Source organism: Ursus maritimus, unplaced genomic scaffold (assembly GCF_017311325.1).
Source record: "Ursus maritimus isolate PB19 unplaced genomic scaffold, ASM1731132v1 scaffold_26, whole genome shotgun sequence".
NCBI lineage: Eukaryota > Metazoa > Chordata > Mammalia > Carnivora > Ursidae > Ursus > Ursus maritimus.
In genome coordinates, this window is record NW_024425119.1 from 1,076,337 (window position 1) to 1,098,927 (window position 22,591).

General features: G+C 53.1%; 1 protein-coding gene and 1 long non-coding RNA gene across 2 annotated transcripts in view; both read right to left on the reverse strand.

The window, feature by feature from the left end:
* Positions 1–1,564: 1,564 nt before the first annotated feature.
* Positions 1,565–22,591, reverse strand: part of IL17RA (interleukin 17 receptor A) — a 25,462-nt gene continuing 4,435 nt past the window's right edge. Inside the window, exons 2-13 of the mRNA XM_040641982.1 lie at positions 16,081–16,105; positions 15,220–15,366; positions 14,209–14,321; positions 12,784–12,910; positions 11,129–11,176; positions 10,872–11,035; positions 10,125–10,208; positions 9,660–9,744; positions 8,878–8,889; positions 8,510–8,611; positions 6,296–6,337; positions 1,565–5,684 (exon numbers count right to left, since the gene is read on the reverse strand). Of these exons, the coding sequence (XP_040497916.1) occupies positions 4,183–5,684; positions 6,296–6,337; positions 8,510–8,611; positions 8,878–8,889; positions 9,660–9,744; positions 10,125–10,208; positions 10,872–11,035; positions 11,129–11,176; positions 12,784–12,910; positions 14,209–14,321; positions 15,220–15,366; positions 16,081–16,105 (2,451 nt within the window). The 3' untranslated portion in view covers positions 1,565–4,182. The remainder of the gene's footprint in view (positions 5,685–6,295; positions 6,338–8,509; positions 8,612–8,877; positions 8,890–9,659; positions 9,745–10,124; positions 10,209–10,871; positions 11,036–11,128; positions 11,177–12,783; positions 12,911–14,208; positions 14,322–15,219; positions 15,367–16,080; positions 16,106–22,591) is intronic.
* Positions 22,396–22,591, reverse strand: part of LOC121105384 — a 2,705-nt gene continuing 2,509 nt past the window's right edge. Inside the window, exon 2 of the long non-coding RNA XR_005837812.1 lies at positions 22,396–22,569. This is a non-coding gene — a long non-coding RNA (uncharacterized LOC121105384). The remainder of the gene's footprint in view (positions 22,570–22,591) is intronic.

Consider the following 22,591-nt stretch of genomic DNA (forward strand, 5'->3'; position numbering starts at 1 on the left):
TCAACCAACCCAAATGGACAGGATGCGAATGTGCACCCAGTGCCAGGATCTGGCTGCCAAGGCGGCAGGGCATGGAGGGCTGGGGTGAGACCAAAGGCAAGAAGATGGATGGTGAAACCATTTAGGAGTGATGTGGGAAGCTGGGAGTGGGCACCCCAACTTCATAGCCTGTACCCATGGGCTGGGGCAGTCACTTTATTATATATTCTCCCATAACACAGAATATTGGATCACATATTGCTTTTGTAATCTGAAAAAGCAAACGCTAGAGCAAGAAAGCCCTAACAACAGGAAGAAGGCTCAACAGTGCCCCACGCCCCTCAACTGCTCCGACCCAGAACCCGGTGAGAGTGCTCCTTGCTGAGGGGAGGGGAGACCTAAGGGAGCCTCCACACTCCTCACAAGGGCAGCAGGGTGTACGGGTGGCAACATCTGGCTGGAATGAGGGCCACCATGTGCCGAACTCCTGCGTGTGGGACACCACCCAAGAGCCTCACGTGGGTGTTCCGCCCACTTCACGAGACCTCTACAAGGGAGGAGCCCCTGCTGCGCCTCAGGAAGATCACCTGACCAATCACAGGCTGGCAAGCAGCAGGGCCCGGGCTCCAGCCGTGGGTTAAGTGTTGCCAGCCTCTTTTTAAAGAACCTCTCTCTGGACACCTGGGCGGCTCAGTCGGTGAAGCAGCTGCCTTTGGCTCAGGTCATGATCCCAGGGTCCTGGGATCGAGCCCCCTGTTGGGCTCCCTGCTCAGCAGAGAGTCTGCTTCTCCCTCTGGCTGCTGCTCCCCCTTCTTGTGCTCTCAATTGAATAAATAAAATCTTTTAAAAAAATAATAAAGAATCTTTCTCTCCAACCACTTAACTGGAGACCCAAGGCCAGGGCTGGAATACTAGCTCTGCTTTTTTATTCCAAGCTCAAGCATACTTTTCAGCCTAGCCTGGAGCAGCGGTCTCTTGTGGCCCTGAACTGCCAGGTCTTTTCTGGAAGCGCTGGAGCAAGAGTGGGCCTGGCACCCTCCTTATTTATTTGCGAAGGGAAGACATCAACTGCAGCGTCTAAAGGCCATTGGATTAAAACTTCCCGTTGCATTGTTAAGTACATCTTCCTCTCCTTTATGCCTTAATCTTCAAAGACAAGCAGAAACGAAGTAAAATCCATCATACCCTGGCATTCACAGATTCCAGCTCAAACTGCTGGATGTTCAAGTGACTGACCAACTCCCTTAAAGCCTGAACACCTCTGAGGTCCTTCCTAAGCAGAAAAGAGAAACTGGGGTCAAAGAAAAGTTGGAAAGCATGTCTACACCACCATCTAATCATTCCGTGCCCTCTCCCCCCTTCTGCGGTGCAAATCCACTCCGGAGCCGGAAGCGGGATGCCAGGAATAGGTGGTGGCTTCACTGTAGGTTTGGGTTGCATGTTGACTGTGGCTCCTTCCACCCCCTTGAACCGCTTCTGCTGTGCTCCACTTAGGAGAGGGGCTTGAGTGGTAGGAAAGGCACAGCCTGGAGGACCTCTGTTCTTGGAATGGCGTTTCTGGGTGAAGCAGGATATTATAGCCACGTTTCAGAATAATACAAAAAGCAAGGCCAGGCTTTATTTACACATGCTCTTGACACTCTTGGCATTGGGCGGACAGCAGACGCCACAGGCTGACAGAACTTCCAGCATTTGTGGTGAGCAAAGGCCAGCTTGAGACTGGGGGCTCTAGGGCAGGGGAAGCAACCGGGGGAGGAACCGGGGAATGACATTCAAGAAAGGGTCCAGAGGCCCTGGGGGACTTTCGATTCCATTTATATGTTATGTCCACAAGAGGCAAATCCATAGAGGGATGGGGAGTTTAGGGAGGTTGGGGTAATTAAGAGGTGTTGGATTTCTTTTCGGGGTAAGAAAAATGTTCTAAAGTTGATTATGCTTATGGTTGCTGAGCTCTGAACTGTTGAAAACCACCGAACCGCTTGGGGTCGGCCGCTCAGGCACCACACATTACACGGTATGTGCACTGTATCTCAGTAAGCTGTTAGGGAGACAAGCAGCAGCCCCGGGGAGACAGGGGACAAGCGAACAATGCTAATTGAGGACACTGGGCCTCGAAGGCCAGTGGAGCTAGAATTCAAGGCTTGTGGGGAACACAGTCCAAGTGGAAAGTAAGCTCCTGGGCACCAGGGCTTCACTGGTTGGGGCCATTCTGCGGGCGTGTTGAGCCCTGGCTCCAGCAAGGAAGCGTCCACCACGGTATTCCACACTCTGGACATCGAGTAAGCGCTTCCTGGAAGCTGAGGCAACGTCACAGAAAGCTCGGTAGGCATTTGGCCCTAATGACGCCCCCTCCAGCTTACTGGAGGGGAGAACGCAGCTCCCTTTGTCGCTGTCTCAGTCTGGGAGGGCCGCTAGCACGGAACACCACCGACTGGGCGGCTTACAGTTACAGACATTTCTCACAGTTCTAGCGGCCGGCAAGTCCAAGACCAAGGAGCCGGCGGACTGGGTGTGTGGTGGGAGCTTGCTGCCCCGTTCCCAAATGACCATCTCGCTGCGCCCTCACGCGGCAGAGGGGTGCACAGAGCTCTCTGGGGCTCCATTCTCACGACCTAATCACCCGTACCCCTGTCATACTGAGGATGAGGTGTCAAATATTTCTGGGCCGACAGACGCCCTGTCTGCAGCACTGCCTCCCCCGGTGCTTTGCTGCTGTGGGGCTGTCTACGGGCCACACGTGGTCTGGACCTTTGACCCGCTACCCCTGCAGCCGCGCAGGGAAATCGCACGACTGAAAGGACTCGACAGCCAGGAACCTGACCTAGAGCACGACTCAACGTAACTACCGGGGGTTCTTACCAGAACTGACAAATTTATTCCTTCTTTTACTGATCATCTCCCCTTTTGTGCACACGTATGCACGTGTGTCACACACACACACACACACCCTGTGATGGCTTCCCACTACCTGCCTGAGTCCTCACCCCTTCACTGAAGCTCGGAGCTCCAGCGGAGGGCTCGAGTACAGGCAATGAGCTCACCCAGTGCAGGGGCAGTCCCAGGTGCTCGCCGGGACCCCAGACACACAGAAGCCTTCAGTTCCTGCCAAGAAGGCACTTCAGGAACAACTTCCTTAAACACTGAGCCTTAGCATCTCTCCTCAAACACTTTGAATCTCAGACTTCTAAGCATAGCGTGGCCTGTTTTCCTCTCCCTTCAGAGAGGCCTGCCGGGCTCAGTGTACCTCCCACTCCCGCCGTGCCCCCCCGTGCCCCCCCTGCTGGGAGCTCTCCATAGCTCACACTCAGGCTTGGGTCCCCAGCTCTGTGGCCTCCTGAGCTCGGGGGTGCTGCTGCCCACGCAGAGACTCATCTGCCGTGGCTCTCCCACTGACTGAGAACCAAACTGGGAGCTCAGGATTCCGGGCTTTTGTCCCCGCTGAACAGTTAGGTTTCCCATCACACATTTCTACCCTGTCTCGTTCCAAAAACGATCTGAGGTGGCTTTCAGCTATGTTTGGTCCTCGGGCCCCTCCTCGGCAGGGCAGCAGCTCACCCTATCAAAGGAATGCCAGGCCACTGGGCTGATGTCCGAACCCCCCAGCCTGGCCCACAAGCCCTCCTCCAGCCCGGGCTCTGCTGTCTCTCCACCACCTCTCTCGCTGCCCCCTCCTCCCACTCCAGGCCTACTGGCCCCAGCCCTCACTCTACACGCTGCCCCTGCCCCAGGGACCGCTGCCCTCTCCAACCATGGTCTCTGGGCCCAGCGGCTCCTTCTGTGTACTTTCACAGCCCTGCACAGACCTCTACTGAGCCTTTCCATCGCACGGGACCATGCTGTTTGCTTATCTGTTGCTCTCGGCAGATGTTAAGCCCCTTGGTGGCCAGGGCCACTACCCTGTGCAATTTATCTTTGTATGTCAGACGCCTGGCACACAAGAGGTGCAAAATAAATGCTGGGTGACTGAATGACTGCATGAGGGAGGCTCAAGGACAATGTCACTGGCTCCTGGGGATGGCCTATGGATTCTTGCTGGGACAGAACATGACCAGAGGGTCAGAGAAAGAAAATTCAGGGGGATGCCCAGGGATCAAGAGGTCCACATTTAAAGGCAAACACTCCACACAGGAACATAGGCATATATACAGACACTCACGTGTACACACACACGCCCTTCTCTAACACCCTGGGTGTGGGGAAGCCCTAGGGCTCCTCCGGCTCCACACTGTCCCAGCCGGAGTTCTTCTGAAGCTCTTGGAAGAAGAGCCGTCTCTGGAGGCTTCTCAGGCTCTCTAGGTCCTCAGGAGAGAGCTGCTTGGCTGATGTCCCCAGATCTGGCTCTTCCTCCTCTTCCTCCATTTCCGTCAGTCCTTCGGGGGGCTGTGGGGAGCTCCTGGAGATATACCCCTGGTCAGACTGCACCGACTGCCGCTGCCGCTCCTCGCAGGGCGTGTAGAGGTCTTTGAGGGCCACTGCGGCTCTGTCCCAGCCCTCCTGGGCCTGGCAGCTCAGACTCTGCTGGAAGAGTGAGAACATCAAGCCTTCGAGCTGCTCCCTTACATCACCCGGGAGGTAGCTGGGCGATGCCGTCGGGGTGCTGCAGAGAGGCGGGGCCTCTGAGTCCACAGGGAGGCAGAGAACACTGTTCCGCCGAGGGCCATAGCCCTCCAACAGCGGGCAGGTGTCGTCTCCCCCCACCACGGCTAGCCGGCCGGCTGGGCTGCTCTCAATGGCTGGAGGGACGGGATCCACAGCCTGAGCCGAAGGGACCTCCTCTGCCGGGAGCACCACGGTTTGGAGGGTCTGGGCCGCCAGCTCTCCTTGGGGCTGGAGCTGAGGTTCCAGCCTTGACAGTCCTCTTCCCTCCTCACTGACAAGGAGATCTCTCACCAGGCAGCCCTCAGAGGTGGCCTCGAGCACCAGGGGTTTCTGCTTGATGATCCCTCTTCCTGGCGGCAGCAGCGGTTCTTCAAACACCTCTTCGTCCAGGGACGGGAGGTCCTGGTCATCCGCTGAGCAAAGGTTCTCACGCTCAAACCAATCCGGGCACTGAACCTGCCACTCCCGGAACCTGTCCACGGCCTCTCTGAGCTGCCAGCCGCTCGGGTTCTGCAGGTAGTTGTCCCCTGTGAGCTCCCCAACGCGGTGCATCCGGCCAGGTTCAAACATCTCCAGGTCCTGGATCCGGAAGTACACTTCCTCAAATCTGTCCATGAGCGGGTACCTGGACGTGATGTGGAAGAGGTCAGGGATATCGCTCTCGCTGCTGATGTCTCGGAAGTAGCAGACAATGTAGGTGCCGAAGCAGGCTGGCTTCTTGAAGTCTGGCAGGATCATGTTCATGGCTGCGGTGAAAAGGTCCCCCGCGGGCTTCCAGCGGTCACACCGGAGCTGGACAGCCGGCTCCTCCCAGCCGAGGATGGCCTGCCACTTGGCCCGGGTGCCTCGGGAGCACAGGATGATGATCTTGGAGTTGGTCTCCACCATTTCCTGCTTCTGGCGGCCCACCCAGGTCATGACCCCCACCTCTGAGATGACCTGCTCCTCCAGCAGGTCGAGGGCCACTTCGGTGCCACAGACAGTGAGCAGGAACTGGGCGAATTTCAGGACCACGTCCACGTAGAGGGGGTGGTCGGCAGAGTAGACAATCCAGACCTTCCTGGGCTTCAGGGGTGGAGGGGTCAGGCTAGTCTCGGGTGGGACATCTGAGGGAAACAAAGAAAGCCAGGCCCCCAGGTTCCGGTGTGCGCCCGCACTAATCCTCAAACCGCAGGCCCCGGGCAGCACTCCTCGCCCGTCAGCCCAGGGGGCGGTTGGGCCAGGCAGACACCAGCTCCCTAGTCTAAGCAAGGCAACCGAGGCCTTGGAATAAGCCAAGTGTTGCTATTTCAGCCACTCTGGCTGCGTTAAAAGAGTCACAGTGACTGTGGTGCCTTCTGGGAGAGTGACTTTCTTTCTCAAGACTCCTCTCTGGCTTTGAGCCTATACTTTAATTATCGTAATTAAAAAGAGAAAAAGGCACAAAGGCCTGCCTATGGAATACAAATATGTGAAAGGTAGGACCTCTTTCATCAAAGATGGCACCCTTCCTTTCCTTTCCTTGTCCAAGGGATTTCAAAAATGTTATCCCAGCCTTGCCATTTGTGGTCCCCCCTGTGTAGGGGTCTGAGGTGGGTCCTCCACGCTGAGGTCTCCTGAAGGAAGTCAGGAGTTAAAGTGCAGAAGGCAACCCACCCGTGTCTCGAGAGAACCCTCCATCACGCCTTTGACGGCAACATTCCCCAAACCCAGCCCACCCACGCCAGGAAATACTGACCTGTGTATTTCGTGTCATTACCGTATTTTTCACGATGAGACCCTGAAAGAAAAACAAATACACTGGAGTAGCTCTTTTGGAAGAGAAATAGGGACCAATTTCCAGGGGTGTCTGATGGAGTGCTGTCCCACCCCTGACCCGGGGCAAATGGTCAGGGAGGGCAGTCGGAAGCAGCAGTTGCGAGATGCTTCTGGGCCTTTGCAGGGCACGGCGCTGTGAGGCGCCGCTCAGGTGTGAATCCCAGGTCTGCCATCAACAGCTGTGAGATCCGGGAAAGTTACTGAGGTCTGTGAAACTGTTTCTTCCTCTGTAAAAGGGGTCTGTGCGGCGGGGATTCCATGAGAATGTATCTGTGACGTGTCTGGCATACTGTACGCAGTCAGCTGGGGTCATGAATCTTCTGCAGCGCTGACTCAGCCGGGACCCCCAGCACGGTGACTAGGGGATTCCCCCCCACGCCCCTTGTCCTAGCAATGGTGCCACTCGCCCCCACGGCCTGGCCAGCCCTGAGGAAATGCCCCACTTCAGGGAAAGCCTCTTCCCCAGCAGCATCGTCGTAAGAGGCTTACAACACATCTCCAGAAGCAGCCCCCACCAGGCTCGTTTACCACATTTCCTTCTGGTATTTCTGAGGTGAGGAAGGGAAACAACATTCTTAAGCAACTGCTCCCCTGGAGATACAGACAAGGAAACTGTGGTAGGGAAGTCAGCTCCTCGGTGACGTGGCAGGACGCACGGAACCCATGGGTGGCCAAGGAAGACTTTTAGAACCTGAATTTCAATTCCTACCTCTTGGGCCTTTTCCCAGAACTATCAACAGAGAGTTGAACGAGTGTCCTTTCCTCTACCCAGTGCTGTGGGGCACACTTCAGTAGAAGGTCGGATGTGCGACAGCAGAAACGAAGGAAGCAAAAAGCCTCCCTGGCATCAATGGAGAGATCTACGGTTTATAGAGCACTCGTGGGGACGCCTGGGTGGCTCGGTCGGTTAAGTGTCCGACTCTTGGTTTCGGCTCAGGTCATGAGATCGAGCCCCACGCGGGGCTTGGCGATCAGCGGGGCATCTGCTTGAGATTCTTTCTCTTTCTCTCGGTCTCCTTCGGCACCCCCTCTCCACCAATAAATCAGTCAATTTTTAAAGCACTCACAGAGATGTTAACTTATTTGACCCTGCTAATGGTCCCGCGGAGAAGGGCCCTCACGGTGGGTCTTCCAGTGCCTGGTGGGGTGGTCTTCCCATCACACAATAATTAATGATGATTAATATTTAATCCTGATGAGCCTTGTAAGTGTGGAAACGGCTCTCAGATTGCTGAAGAAAAGGCCTGGGGAAGGCCGAGCCCCTCCCCCGAAGGCCCATGTGCTCTCCTGCTCAGAACCTGGCCAGAGAGGGCCGCAGGGAGAAGGAGCTGCTATCTCCCAGCACCCGCAGGCCAGCACCTTCCATGGCTAGACCATTTTCCGCACCACAACCTTGCGAGGGAGGAGTTATTATCCCATTTTACAGAAGACAAAACCAAATCCAGGGTTTGTTCAGCAATCTGCTTATGCCTGCAAAGCAGGGAGGCAGAGCTGGGAGCCACGGCCATGTGTTCTGGGCCCATCCAGAGCCTTCTCTGTCACATCGTGCTGTCCCTCGCTATTCTCCCCAACAGATGTACGTGTCTGGGGGCTGCAGGATGGGCTCCTTCCGGTTCTCCCACCTGCCTGGCTGATCATGTCTGATGCAGGGAAACCCTACCCTAGCTCCTTCCATCCAGTTTGTTTCAATAATATTAATTTTGGTAGCAATAAACATAACTGTGGCTAACATATGTTGAGCAAATATGTGCCAGGCTCTAAGCTAAGAATTCATATACGTTATTTCATGTAATCCTTATATCCGTTTTATGATGTGGATATCTTTATAATTTCCATTTTATGGAAGAGGAACCTGAGGCTCAGAGAATGAAGTAACCTGCCCAGGGTGTAAGTGGTGGATCTGGGATCCGAGCCCACGTCAGCCTTCCCATAGGCTGAGTTCCTGACAAGCGAGCTTGCCGTGGCCAAAGAGAGACAATGTCAGTACTTCACTTGAGATGGACAGGCTGGGACTGCAGGGTGCCCTCTGAGTACAGCCTCACAGAGACTGGGGTGGGAAGAAGAGGGCACGGGAAGAAAGAGAGGAACAGAGGGGCCAACCCCATGATGCGCCCCCACAGCTCAGCCCCCTTACCGGGTAGCCTCCAGGTCATGCAGACGACCAGCAGGATGACGGAACCCACCAGCAGGATGGAGACGCCCGTGATGAAGCCGTACACCCACAGGGGTATGTAGTCTGTGGGAAGCGGAACGGCACGAGTACGTGGCAGAGGCGGCCCGCTCTGCCAGCCCCGAGCTCCCCCAGCCCCTTTGCCCGGCCCCGGGCTGTCCCCTCTGGTCTGCGCCATGACATGCTGGCGAACCCCACCCCCAAGCTGGCCTCTTGGTTCGGCCTTGTCCGCCTGGCCCCAGATGAGGCTCAGTCAGGGACTTCTCATGTGGCCCCTGAGGAAGGGCCCCTGGGGACTCCTGCAGCACGACGGGAAGGACAGCTGGCCTTACCTGCAATCGAGACTGCAATGAGAACAAAGGGAAAATAGTACTCATTATTAGCAGTAATCACAAAACCCACTGCTGACAGCCACCGAGGGCCGGTTGGTGACCTCGGCCCTACACTGAGCACTCCAGATACCCGTTCAACTTAATGACAACATCTACAGGAAACACCTGAATTGCTGGCCTCCTAAGACATGCTCCAACTCCCACCTGGGAGGCCAGATTCTCCTCCAGGCCGGTGTAATGGCTGTGGTTCTGTCCCGCATTCAGCCGTCTAGGCTGTGGTGGCTTCTGAGTGGGGGGTGGGCCGTGGTGCAGGGGGAGGGAACGGGCTCGGGTCAGAACCTGGAGCTCTGCCACTTCCCTGGTGTGTGATCTTGGACAAGTCACTGAACATCTCTGTGCCTCTATTTTCTCATCTACGAACTGGGGGAGGGACGAGTTTGCCGTGCCATCACTTCATGACAGTCACAATCCGTGAGGATTGAAAGCGGACGTGGTAAAACACCTCGTGGTCCATACCAGAAGTCTCGGACAAGAACAATCCCCAGTTCTTCAGTCACAGAAGTTGAGGATCAGAAAGGTCACGTACTTTGCCCACAGCTGCATTGCCAATTGAAGGCAGTCAGGAGTCTAACCCAGGAGTGTCTCTACAGCCCCACCCTGCAGGCCTGAATAAGTCCAAGTAAAATTAAAGTCCGCCCCCACCCTTAGCACCAGGTCAGGGTTCAGCTCAAGGTGCTGACCTTCCGTCACTCCCACCCCCAGAGCAGCCATACACTTCCTACCTGGAGCATCTGGAATCTCCGGGCAGGGAAGGGTTACGGAGTGTCTGAGACAGTCATTGAGACAGCTACTGAAGAAGGGCTGGACCTGGGAGAGCAGAGAAAGTGGGGAGAGCGGGCGCTGAGACGCTGGACGAGGAGGCTCGGGCCCTCGGCGGATGTTTTCTTGCTAACAGAGGCTTCTGGAGGGAGCAGAGCCTGGCCGGCTACTCCAGGACCCCCACGGGCCTGCAAGGCAGGTCGCCCATCGGCTCCAGGGCGCCAAGGAGCCCTGCCCTGGGGAGGCCGGGAGCACAGGGCTGGGAAAGGCAGAGAGGATGTCTCTCTAGGCAGGGAGCCCCAGGGGGTCGGGAGGCAGGTTCTTGGAGAGCGCGCGAGTCCCTGAGCTGCTCTCCTCCCCTACTCGGCCCCTCTAGGAGTGCCCGCCTGTGCACGGGTCCCACACCTGCCCGCATCACACGCACCCACCTGCACCCGGTGGCGGCAGCACCAATTCCAGTCTGACAGGGTGAGCGTGACGTTGGCCCGCTGGTGGAACTCCTTGGGTGTGGGCTGCAGGGACAGGTGGGGGGGTCAGGCTGGAGGGCCTGAGCCCAGAGCGGCATCAAGGCGGCTGCTGGGAACAGGGCCATTGCTGTGCAGCACGCCCCTGAGGAAGGCCGCATGGAGAACGAACGGCTTTCCAGGTTTCCGTTCCAGGAAAAACTCCATTTCCCTACGGCAGCTGGCTCGTTGTTGATTCAGGAACACATCTAGTGACTGGTATTTCTCTCTTTGCTTGGCTGCTGGGGATCGTGGGGACAAATGTGTTCACAGCCAACGGCATGACACACATTTTCTATAGTAACCCCACCCTGGCTTCATCTTGTTTCCTCATCTTTATTTCCCCTTTGTCTTAATACCCACATTTTAAAACTCTTCAGGTCCTTTTTGGAACAGGTGGGATAAGAAAAACAAAGCGAAGAGAACCAGGCGGACTGTGTGGAAGGAGGAACTGAGAGGATGGGGCAGGCGAGCAGGGCAGAGATCAACTACACAATGGAGCCAAAGGAAAGATCCGCCAGAGACCTGACTCTGCACTGACCATGTGTCAGAAGGAAAGACAAAGAGCTGAGATGCGCAGAGCTGGGATCAACCAAGCTCAGTACTCGGAGGCCTGACGCTTGGGGAGGGGGCGCAGAGCCACGTGAGGGCTCAGGACAGTGATGGCCTTACCTCGGGCACCATCAGGACATGATGGAAGCAGCTCTGGTTTTCCGTGTGTGGAAAGCTGGTCAGCAGGACCTGGTACGGGGTAGACTCGTTCCACAGGGTGAGGCTCACCCGCAGCTGCTGGGCCTCTAGGGTCTCTGCCGTGATGTTGGGGTCCCACAGGCTGCCTGCCCAGGGCACAGACATGGGCTGGGAGTGAGGGGAGGGTGCGCGCGTGCAGCCAAGTAAAGCTCCCCCAGCAAGGCCCTGGCCACGGTTACCTGAGCTCACACACGGTGCGGTCATCCTCATCCTGGGGTCCTCGCAGCCTGTCAATCCGGAAAAGGGGAAACCACTAAGCTTCCGCCATAGAAAGTCTGCTTCACCAGACTCCTGACACCAGGGATAACCACCTCTTTCCTTCTGGGGAGTCTGTTCAAAGATGGTCTCTTCAAAGCAAGCTCCGGGACTGAACTGCTGCCACTGGCCAGAGGCCCCACAGAACCGGGGGCTGACCTGGTTGTGTCATCCCTCCTCTCTCAGAGAACCTTCCTGACTCAACTGTATTCCTTCTGAGCTTGCTTTCAGTGAGACTCTCGGCCTGCTCCAGTTCCTCCCCCACCCACTCTGCCCGCCCCCCGCTCCCCCTCCTCTGCAGGTTGCCTCTGACTCTTGACAGGGGCAGAAATACTTTGTTTCTTCACAGCAGTGTTTTTGGAACTTTCCCGTGCATCACCATGGGTAGCTTCTGATGCAGTCGGTCTGGGGAGGGTCCAGGAAAATTTGCATTTCTAACAAGCTCCCAGGTAATTCAATGATGCCACTGCTTAGGGACCGCCTTGAGGACCACCGCTTCATAGACATCTTCCTGACTTCCCTTCCCCAATGGCCTTGACTGTAACATTTTCACTTTGGTTTAAGAAGACATGTGACAGGTATGAATCGCTGTGGAGTGACAGGGACTGAGTCAGTCTACGGTAGGAACGAGGGAGGGGCCTGGGGAGGTTCACTCTTTTGACAAGCACTTATGAACACCTGATCTGTGCCAGGCACTGGTTTAGGCACTAGAGATACAGTGGTGAAGAAGGTGGAGTCCCTGCCCTCTGGAGAGCACATTCCAGTAAAAGAGACTGAGGAAAACAAACAGCATAATGCAACGTCACCAGAATATCAGGATAATGTGTCAGGGAGTGACGGGTAACGTGAAGACAAAGCAGGGTAAGCAGATTGTGTGTACGTGAGTCTGTGTGTTGGTGTGTGCACGTGCGTGGGCGCGTGTGTGTGTGGAGTCCTCCAGGAATCAGGAAGGCTCTCATCATCCTTCACAAGCACTTCCTGAATTGCCTGCTATAGGAGAAACAACACGAGGCTCGGGAGCTCGCATGGATGGGTGTGAGCCCCAGACCCTGTCCTCAAGGGGGCTGGGGCTCCAGATGTAGTTCGCTTTGAACGATGAGAAATATAGGTTGTGGCTGAGATGCTGGGAGGACAGAGAACTAGAAGGTGCACAGACATCAGATGTTTTAGAAGAAACGCCCAGCCGTCTTCCTAAGCAGGACGGACCCCAGGGGGAAGAGGAGATGGTGGTGCATGTGGGATGGTGGTAGGTAAATGCAGGTAGGGTATGGGGTGAAAGTGAAGAACCAGGCAGGGCAGATGGAGAATGAAAAAGACCAAAGTGCAGAGCAAGGTGATGAGAGCTGGCATGAGGCTCGAAGCGGGGGTTAAAACTCTCCCGAGAGTGGCCTGTCTTCTGACGCGTCCTGGACAGGAGCTCCCCAATCACAGCGTCTGTTCATTCTGTAGGTACCACGCACTGACAATGGCAGCCATGGCCCAGCTGAGCAGGGAGGCTGATGTCTGAGCCACCTGCTGGTTTCTTCTCGAAGAGGAAGAGCAGAGTGGTGAAAGGAATGGCTTGGGAGGGCGCTCTTACCAGGCACGGGGAAGTTCTTGGACTGGTGGTTTGGGTCCCCGTCAGGGATGGGTTTGGGCAGGTGGTGAACGGTCACCTCATACTCCTGGCCAGGTTCTACCACAAAGTGGCTGAAGGTAAAATGCCACTGAAGAGAGGGAGGAAGGGGAGGTTGGACAGGTCACACACACACCTCTCACCCAGTGGTGTGTGCCCAGAGAATTGCACCCCCACCCGCCCCCTGAAAGGTCCGTGAAACAGGGGAAGAAAACAACCACCACAGCAAGATCCAAAATAAGAGGGAGGTGCGTCTCTGCTCTTGGTTTCCTCTGGTCTTTGCTGCCCACTTAAAACACCTAGATCTGGCCTCATCAGTGGACAGTAGTGTCATATGCCAGAGAATCTGGGGAAAGCCAAAACAGTCCTCCTCCCTGGTCAGCCCTCTCAGACTCCAGAACGATGCTGTGAAGGAGCAGAGCCAGAGGACTCAAGGTTAGTGGGAGAGCTAGGGCACAAGAGCCAGTTAAAAACCGTTTGTTACGTGACTCTTCCTCCTTAAATGCGAAAGCCAGGCTCTCTTGAGAATGTTCTGGAGCATGAAAGTGCAGAGGGAGGGCTGCAGATCCCCACTCTGCCTGGGCCCGCAGGCATCTTCGTTGCAGAGGTAACAGAAGGTGTGAGAAGATTTTCTGGATGGGGCAGATGACACATACTGATTCCAACTCCCATTCTAATTAGTCTGGGGGTGGATGGGGGTGTGCAGCCCTTTGCTTCTAAGTTGATCGAGGCACCTGGGCCTCACCATCCTGCCAGCAGTCAAGTTTGGGGGTCCTCATTAAATACAGGGGAAGGGAACTCTCTTGGCCGCTTGTGTTTGTGGGAGATCTGCAAAGAGGTACTTTCGCAGATTTCGACTGGCAGTTTTCAAACTGGAGCTTGCGTCAGAATCACTTGGAAGGCTGGTTCAACACTGACTGCTGGGCCCCACCCTCAGCATTTCTGATTCTGGAAGTCAGGGCTCGGGCCCTAGCTTCTGCGCTTCTTGGCGGTTCACAGGGCACGCGGATGCCGCCGGGATGACGCTCTCGCTCTGTGAACTGACGCTTTAAACTACAGCAGCATCAACCTTCCACCACTGGGCAGCGAGCAGCAAAATAAATGGAAACTGCGGCAGAACTCCCTCGCTTGTGCCCCCGGCCACCGCAGTCCCGGTCTGGGCAAAGCTGCTCCTTCCTGGAGGCAGGCCCCACGTTAACCTCAGCCACACAGGAAGAGAACAGGAGTGCGGCTGGGCAAGTCCTTCCCACTCAACTTTCTTTACGCCGAACAACTAGGGAAAGCTGGGAGCACAAGCAGGGGTGGGCACGTCTGGGAAGGTTTCGAAAGCACGTTCTGCTCCTCACAATCATTAGAGGAACACAGCCCACTCTGGAGACAGCTGCTTACCCGCTTGCGATGATGCTGCAGTTTGGACAGAAACTCAAACTTGACGCACAAGCGCTCATTGGTGCTCAGCTGCAGGACAGATAACTCCGCGCCCTCCAGAAAGAGGATGCTGGCTGCGGGTTGGAGGGAGAAGAGGCGCACGGAGGCAGGTCAACAAAGGCAAACCACTGGGCGTGGCACTTCCCTATCTGTTATGCTGACTCACTCTTAAAAGAAAATCTGTTCACTGTACCTGACCCTCCACTTCCTGTTCCTTCCAGCTCACTCTTGGGCTAGAGCAAGCCGACGGCCTTGCGGACGTTACTTCGACAGGTGGAACTTTACACTGGGCCAGAGGCAACAGCTGTGCAGATCATCCCTGGGGGTCAAACCCGGCTGTCCCCGTCTTTGGAGAGGCAGGGGTAGGCACCGGGCTGGAGACTTATAAGGAGGAGGACCTCCCCCAGGCCCTGGTCACAAATGTGGGGCTGGCTCTTGTTGACCCCAGTCTTCCCGATTCTGTCATTCAACTCTCTATCCCAGAAGAGGTTTTGGTGGGGGGAGTGTTGTTTTAAAAAATGCTAGCCCCTAGGGGTGGCTTGCTGGCTCAGGAAGTACAGCACGTGACTCTTGATCTCAGGGTCATGAGTTTGAGCCCCACTTGAGGTGTGGAGATTACTTAAAAAAAGAAATGCCAGCCCCTAAAATAAGGGAAAAAGCACACTGGCCAATGTGTTACTATTTTTCAATAAATATTTGGTACTGCAGTCAGAGAATGAACCACTGGACTTTCTTTTCCAGGGTGATAAGGACTTCAGACTGAAGGAAAGATGGCGGGTTGAGGAGACACCATCATGGGTTAGTATCTAAAACACTAAGAAAGTATTCATTTACTGCACGAAATGATGGGGGCATTCAGCACGAAATCCAGGCCCTTGTGTCCGAGCACGGGACTGGCAGTCCCATTCTGATTCTGGTGGACTCACCTGGAGCTGGGCAGAAGCTCCCAGGCCCCCCGACACACCCGCTCACCGTCTGTCTGCAGTGTCCATCCGATGCGAGCTACAGGCACTAGGTCTCCATGCTGGGTCTGGGCAAAGTCCAGGTGGACCTGGACATCTTTGGGGGATGAAGGGGTCAGATTTCGAGGGTGGATCCAGCTGTCATCCAGGCAGGTACCTGGAGCCAGAAAATGCAGGAATCAGAGACCCCCATGCTCTGCCAGGACCTGAAGAAGCAGCAGGAGAATGAGGCGCGCAAGCAAGATGCCCAGCAGTGGCCCCAGAGAGCCTGCCCATGACCACGCGGGGCCTGCGACCCTCGCCTGGCCCTGCCGCCCCGCCCCTCTCTGCTCCAGCTTGCCGAGTCCCTGCAAATCTCCGAAGTCTAAGGGCACTTTAGGACCGGAGACAAAGCATGAAACTTGGTTTTGTGATACAGCAGTGACACGGGGACAGGAAGGATGGGGTAGTGATAAAAGCTGATCTGCATCATATGCCAGGGCTCATCCCTAATTAGCACAGACACTTGAAGTACGTGCTTCCTTCTTGAATTAAAACACAAAACAGGATCACCATCACAGATGTCTCTCACTTTCCAGGGACAAGCTCTGGCAAACCAAATCGTATCGTAGACACACCAGGGCGGCACCCCAAACAATATTTGCAAAACCTAAATGACAATTCTGCGTCTCACTTCCTGACTTTTGCATAATGGCTATTCCTGAGAGGAAACGCAGGTGCCCACAGCCTGGATTCTCAAGGACCCCTCCTGCTGAAGGCTGTTGCCCTCATCCTGAGCCTAGGGGGAGGGCAGCGCTCCTGCAGACAGTGACACGAGGCTAGCACTTTGTTAACAAGGCGACAACAGGGCGACCCGAAACAGAGGACTTACTATTCTTGACTGCACAGCTTAGCCCCTGTGGAGGAAAGAAGGAGGTCATTAGGGCTGTGAAGGAATGGTAATTCACAATCCAGGCTCCCCATGCTTCCCTTGGCTCATTCTCAAGAATAAAACATTAACGGCACCGCCCTCCCTTTTGGAGGAGTCACTGTCTCCTCACACTTCTCCCATCCTGCCCATCCAAGGAGAAACAGGACGGCAAGTGGGTACAGTGGATGACAAGACAGAAAGGGCATTTTCTGAGTAACTGTTAACAGCTGGGAACTTCCCCATTTTAAAAGACACTGAGAGGGTTCTCTTGGGACGCCCCGCTGAAAGGCCCTCTAAATACCCTGGGGCTTCCCCCCTCCCGTCTGGATAACAGCATTACCAGAGAAGGGAACACAACCATAGCTCCGTGACAGGGTCAGCTACAGAAAACTCGCCAACTCCCTACAAGCTCCTTGGGTGCTAGGCCCTGAGCTGAGTGACTTAGACATATTATTTCACTAATCCTCACGTACACCCGTAGGACTAAGTGCTACCCTCAGCCCTGTTTTGTAGAGCAGAAAACTGAAGCACAAGTGTTACCTTACGCGGCCTCCCACTTTGGCAATACGTGTGAACTCCCTAACCCAGAGGAGCTCTGGAGAGCCGAATTTAGAAGCCCTAATTACAAACAGTAGGAAATGCATCACTGTCTTCAGTTTGGCCAGCTGACTCTACTTGGGAAGACGGGCGCACACATCCTTGGAGCTGAGTCACCTTACCACCACTTACCAGCTAAGTGACTTTAGGCAAGATACCAAACATTGCCAGGACCTGATTTCTTCAACTGTAAAATCAGAATTACCCTAATACCAACTTCATAGCATTGTTGAGAATTAAATGATACACATATAAGGGTCCTGGGGCAGGGAGTGGGCTGGTGGTGATGGCGGTGTGGGTGGAGGAGGGAGCCCTTCACTTTCCACTTCTAATATATCCGTACTGCAAAAATTCTCAAACAACAGAAATGTATTTGTGTATTAATTATGCAATTAAGTAAAATAATACAGTGTCCCCAGACTGTTAAACAGGCAGCTTACTAGAAGCCCTAAGAAAATCATTATGAGGAATTTTGTTGGCTGCAGTGCCCGGGGAACCACGTCATTCCCTGCTTGGTGACACAATATTTGTGCAGTGTCTAGCACATAATGGCTGCTCTTTAATTACTGGCTGCCCTTCCTTAGAGCTTGGCATTTAGTGAGCACTCAATAAATGGAAGCTTCTACTAGAAGGGGTGACCTCCACATATTCAGACTTGGCCGTGGAGCGAGGGAAGAACTCAGGTGCAGGTACTTTTCGTTATCTGCACTGGCAAAATGATCCAATCGTGCCATGTGGAGTAGAAAGTCGGATGTTGACGCAGGTCAGGAATACAATTTTCAGGACGACAGAGGGATTTGATATATGCGGTAAATCCGGTGTTGGGGTCAGCACCCGCCTTTCTCTCAAGAGGAAGCAGAGAGACAGGGTTAAAGATGGGAGAAGATGCTCTGCCTCCAGGGTTCATTCACGAAGCGGAGAGAGAGCTAATATCCTTGAGCACGCTCCACGACTGATTCCAAGCAGGCCATTTCATCCATACCCTACCTTCCGGGACACCGGTTCATGAGCCCTTGGGGTCCTGTCCAGCTCCTGGTGCTGAATTCTCACTCACCTAGGGCCACTGAAACCCTGTGAGGCGCTCCTCGCACATGCAACAAAATCCACCAGCTGCCTCGGCTCACTCTAGTGTCACTCTGTTTCCCGGCCAGTGAGGAGATTAACTTCCACACCCATGCTCATTTCTCCTCCCACCAGAAACTCCTAGGACTGGGGCACAGAGGACAAGAAACTGCTCTCTACTACGGAATATTATGTAAAGACTGAAGAGAACTAGTTCCATCGACATCTACTGACCTGGTGTGATGCTTAAGATGTGATGAGTGAGAAACATAAGCAAAGAACTTTTTATCATGTGAGCCAGTTTTCTATGGAAATAAGTGATGAAAAAACCCTTCCCATATATTTACATATGATGAATGTGATTGTATGAACACATTAAAATATGTGGACAGATACAGAGCAGGTGGTTAGCACACGGGTCCCTGGGGGTTAAGGGACGGGGGCAGAAGAGATGGAGAGACAGGAGATGAGGGGACAGAGATGTAAACAGAAAAGAAAATACGCATATCAGTGAGATACAGAATAACACAGTCCATCAGAGGTCATGGCATGGTGATCGTATACAATCTTCTCCTCCTCCCCAAACCACAGGAGAGTTCTAGGAAAGAGAACATTTTTAGAAATTTTCATGGACAGGGGCGCCTGGGTGGCACAGCGGTTAAGCGTCTGCCTTCGGCTCAGGGCGTGATCCCGGCGTTATGGGATCGAGCCCCACGTCAGGCTCCTCCGCTGTGAGCCTGCTTCTTCCTCTCCCACTCCCCCTGCTTGTGTTCCCTCTCTCTCTGGCTGTCTCTATCTCTGTTGAATAAATAAATAAAATCTTTAAAAAAAAAAAAGAAATTTTCATGGACAAAGGAAACATTAGTGGACAAAAGATGTGAACAAATTTAAAAAAAAATTTTTTGGGGGGCTCCTGGGTGGCTCAGTCATTAAGCGTCTGCCTTCGGCTCAGGGCGTGATCCCGGAGTCCTGGGATCGAGCCCCACATCAGGCTCCTCCGCTGGGAGCCTGCTTCTTCCTCTCCCACTCCCCCTGCTTCTGTTCTCTTTCTCACTGGCTGTCTCTCTGTCAAATAAATAAATAAAATCTTTAAAAAAAAAAAAAGAAAAAGAAAAAAATTTTTTAGATTTATCTATGAGAGAGAGAGAGCGAGAGAGAGCACATAAGCAGAGGGCTTGGTAGGCAGAGGAAGAAGCAGGCTCCCCGCTGAGCAAGGAGCTCCATCCCAGGACCCTGCAACCACGACCTGAGCCAAAGGCAGCTGCCTAACCGACCGACCTAACCAACCAACCGAGCCACCCAGGCACCCAGAGAACAAATTTTTAAAACCCAAAGTGGAAGGAGGAGAAGGCAAATGGCTCAGGTCAAGTGGGAAAAGGACAAGAAAGACGTCAACAGAACCTTTTTAAAGCCTCGGGTCTTAGGTATCACGTGTCTTAAAGGTATCTTAAAGGTATCACGTGTCTGGGGAGGTAGTATAAACAAAGGAGCTGACGGGTGCAGTTCATTGACGGTCTGCATAGGGAATGTTGGAAACCCTGGGCTCTTTCCCTGCTCTGATCTCAGAATGCTGGCAGCCAAGCCCTGGAAAAGACCTCCAGATTCCGACACTTGAGAGTCCACTGATAGACGGGGCACGTTCACCATCAGCCTGACGTCCTGTAGTAAAGTCCAGTGATCAGTAAGCCCTATCTACAGAGTCTTTAATCAGCTTTTGAAGGACCTCAATCTTAAACATTTTTTTTATTAAGTTTCTCATTTTAATTTCAGTAAACATACAGTGTTATATTAGTTTCAGGTGTACACTATCAGGAGTCAACACTTCCACACACTACTCAGTGCTCATCATGGTTAGGACCTCATTCCTAAAAGATTCTCAGACAAGGCACCTGGTGGCTCAGCTGGTTCAGTGTCTATCTTGGGCTTGGGTCATGGTCCCAGGACCCTGGGATCAAGCCCCACATCGGGCTCCTTGCTCAGCAGGGAGCCTGTTTCTCCCTCTGCCTGCTGCTTCCCCTCTTGTGCTCTCACTCTTTCTCTGCCAAATAAATAAATAAAATTTTTATAAAAAAAATATTCTCAGCCAAAGAGCATCAGATACTTAAGGAGGGTTTCCTGTATGAAAAATAGATCAAAACATACAAATTAAAAAAAAATGCTCTTGGAGGAAATAAGACGATGCTGGGAACAGAATAAAATTAACACAAAACAAACAGAATTGTAATAGTTTCAGAGAGATAAGAGAGGACACTGACGAGGACAGGATACTGTGGTAAAATGAGCAAGCAGCGAATAAAAATGAACCTTGGAACTAAAAACCCCATAGAAGGGTTGGGCTGTAAGTCAGGAAATTTCTCTGAAAGTACAATAAACACAAAAGGAAATAGGAGAGAAAATATATGAATACTTAGAGAATCAGTTCAGGAAATCAAGGTATGATTAACTGCACTTCCAGAAGAAGATTATACAGAAAACAGAGGGAAGAAATTAAAAAGCAAAGAAACACTCCAGACTAAAGGATACATATTTCCAAATTAAAAGGTTTCACTGAATGGCCTGGGGAAAAGGCCCAGATCAAGGTCCAACATCATGAAACTTCTGAATACCAGGAATAAAAAGATCTAAATGTTTCCGGGGGGGGGGAGACAGGTGCCACACACACAGTCAGGACGGCACTGGCAACAAAACGATGCCTTCAAAATTCTGAGGGAAAATTATCTTTAACCTGTGATTTTTATGCCCAGCCAAATTAACAAAAAGTGTGAGGGTATATGTGTATATATGTCCCTCATATCCTTATACATTTTCTTAGGAAACTGCAGGAGGATATGTTTCAGCAAAACAAGGGAGGTAGGCTCTGGGAAGACACACACAGGATCCAGGACAGGATATGAGTATGACAGTTCGCCACAGAATAGACAGTAATCCGTCCAGGCTGGCGCTGGAGAAGGCGGGGTTCCGGGAGGGAGTTCTCTAGGGGAAGAGGGAATGGAATTGACGGCATCTGATAGAAAAAACTGACTGGTTACATGGAAAAGTATGGAAGAATTAAAGCAGTTATCATCTCAGAAGAGAAAAGGAATTACACCAGAAAAGGAATATAATCAAAGCACACTACTGGCCTCAGCAGTGAAGATTACTTACTTGTTACAAACACGGGTGATGGATTTCACTAAAATTGTGATGTTACTACTGCGGACACTGGGAGGAGAAGCAGTGGAAGGAGAAATCTAAGAAATTTAAGTTTTATCTGTTATGAGTCAACAGGTAATATCAAACGTTGACAAGTCAAGAATAACAATATAAGTACATTTAGAAATGTGGAGGCAAATGCCAGGAAAGAAAAAACCCTAAAAAAGTGTAAGTGATCATCTTTGGCAAACAGTTTTAGGGAGTGTAAGGGCTGGGACAGAGATGTGTCAGTTTGGGTTTTATTTATTTTTAAAGATTTTATTTATTTATTTATTTGAGCGAGAGCACGCAGGTACGCACAGGGGGTAGGGCAGAGGGAGAGGGACAAGCAGACTCTGTGCTAAGTGCAGAGCCCTAAGTGGGGCTCGATCTCAGGATCCTGAGATCATGGCCTGAGCCGAAATCAAGAGTCCAAGGCTTAACCAACTGAACCACCCAGGCGCCCCCCTCTCCATTATCCCATTTTTACTGATGAAAAAACTGAGACTCAGAGAGGTCAGTTAAGTAGCCCAATGTCCCACAGAGCTGACACTCAAACCCATGCAGTTTTGCTCCAGAATCCATGCTCTGAATCACAGCTATACTGTCTAAATGAAAAAAAAAAAAAAAAAAAGAAAGAAAGAAAAAGGACACCTACAACAGGTAGGCCAATATTCTCTACCCACAGTGGTGAAGATTAAAAGGAAGAAATTTATTTCACGGTGTCTAACTCCGCATACTCAATGAACAAGACCAAGTGCCTGGTCAAGAGAAGTGGGCTCTGAAGTCACATACCGCTTTGATTCTCAGACCAGCAAGCACTCACGAGCGGGGTTACCTTCGGCCAATCACCCAGCCTTTCTAGAAGGGGCCAGTGGTGCAGCCTGGTGGGGTGCTGTGAGTGTGGAGTGAAGCTGGGCACATTAACGCCCCGTACGGGGCCTGGCACAGAGCTACAGGTGAGTGCTAAGGCCTGGCACCTGCCGAAGCTACAATGCACGTCTGGTGCTTTCACTTACCCCCACGTATCTGCTCTTCTTACACCCCTGGGGCGGGGGGGAGGATCTTCTGTACGTGAGAACACTGGCTCCTCACAGTGGACTGACTGACTCAGGGCTGCGGTGCGGGTGAGCGGGGAGGCCTGACCCAGAGCCCAGGTCTGCTGACCCGGCATGTCCTCTCCCCTGCATGGCACTGCTGTGTGCTGTGGGCTGCGATCTGGTATTACAGGCCCTGCGTGGAAGGCCGGCTGTGAGCAGTCAGGGTGCAAGTCGGGCATGACGGCCAAGGAACTGTTCACTGTGCGGGTTCCACTGTGGGCAGCGAGCCCAGCCCTGATTGCCAGAATGCCTCTACCATGAAAAAGCATCCCCAGAACACAACCTATCACACCTGGACAGTGGCCTGGCAACCAGAAGAAAAGGGTTAAATCTAACTGTTGTTCTGCCACAAGCCAAAACCACAAAGTGCTCAGGGAAAAAAAAAAAAAAGAATTTGTAAGACAACACACATCCTGTTATAAAACGGTGTGTTAACACTCATACTGACCAAGTTCAAGTCACTGTCTTCCCGTGAGGGCTCTCCTCTGGGCTAGCAGCCGGGGGCGGGGGGGGGGGGCACCTGTGAGAAAGCCCGGGCAGGG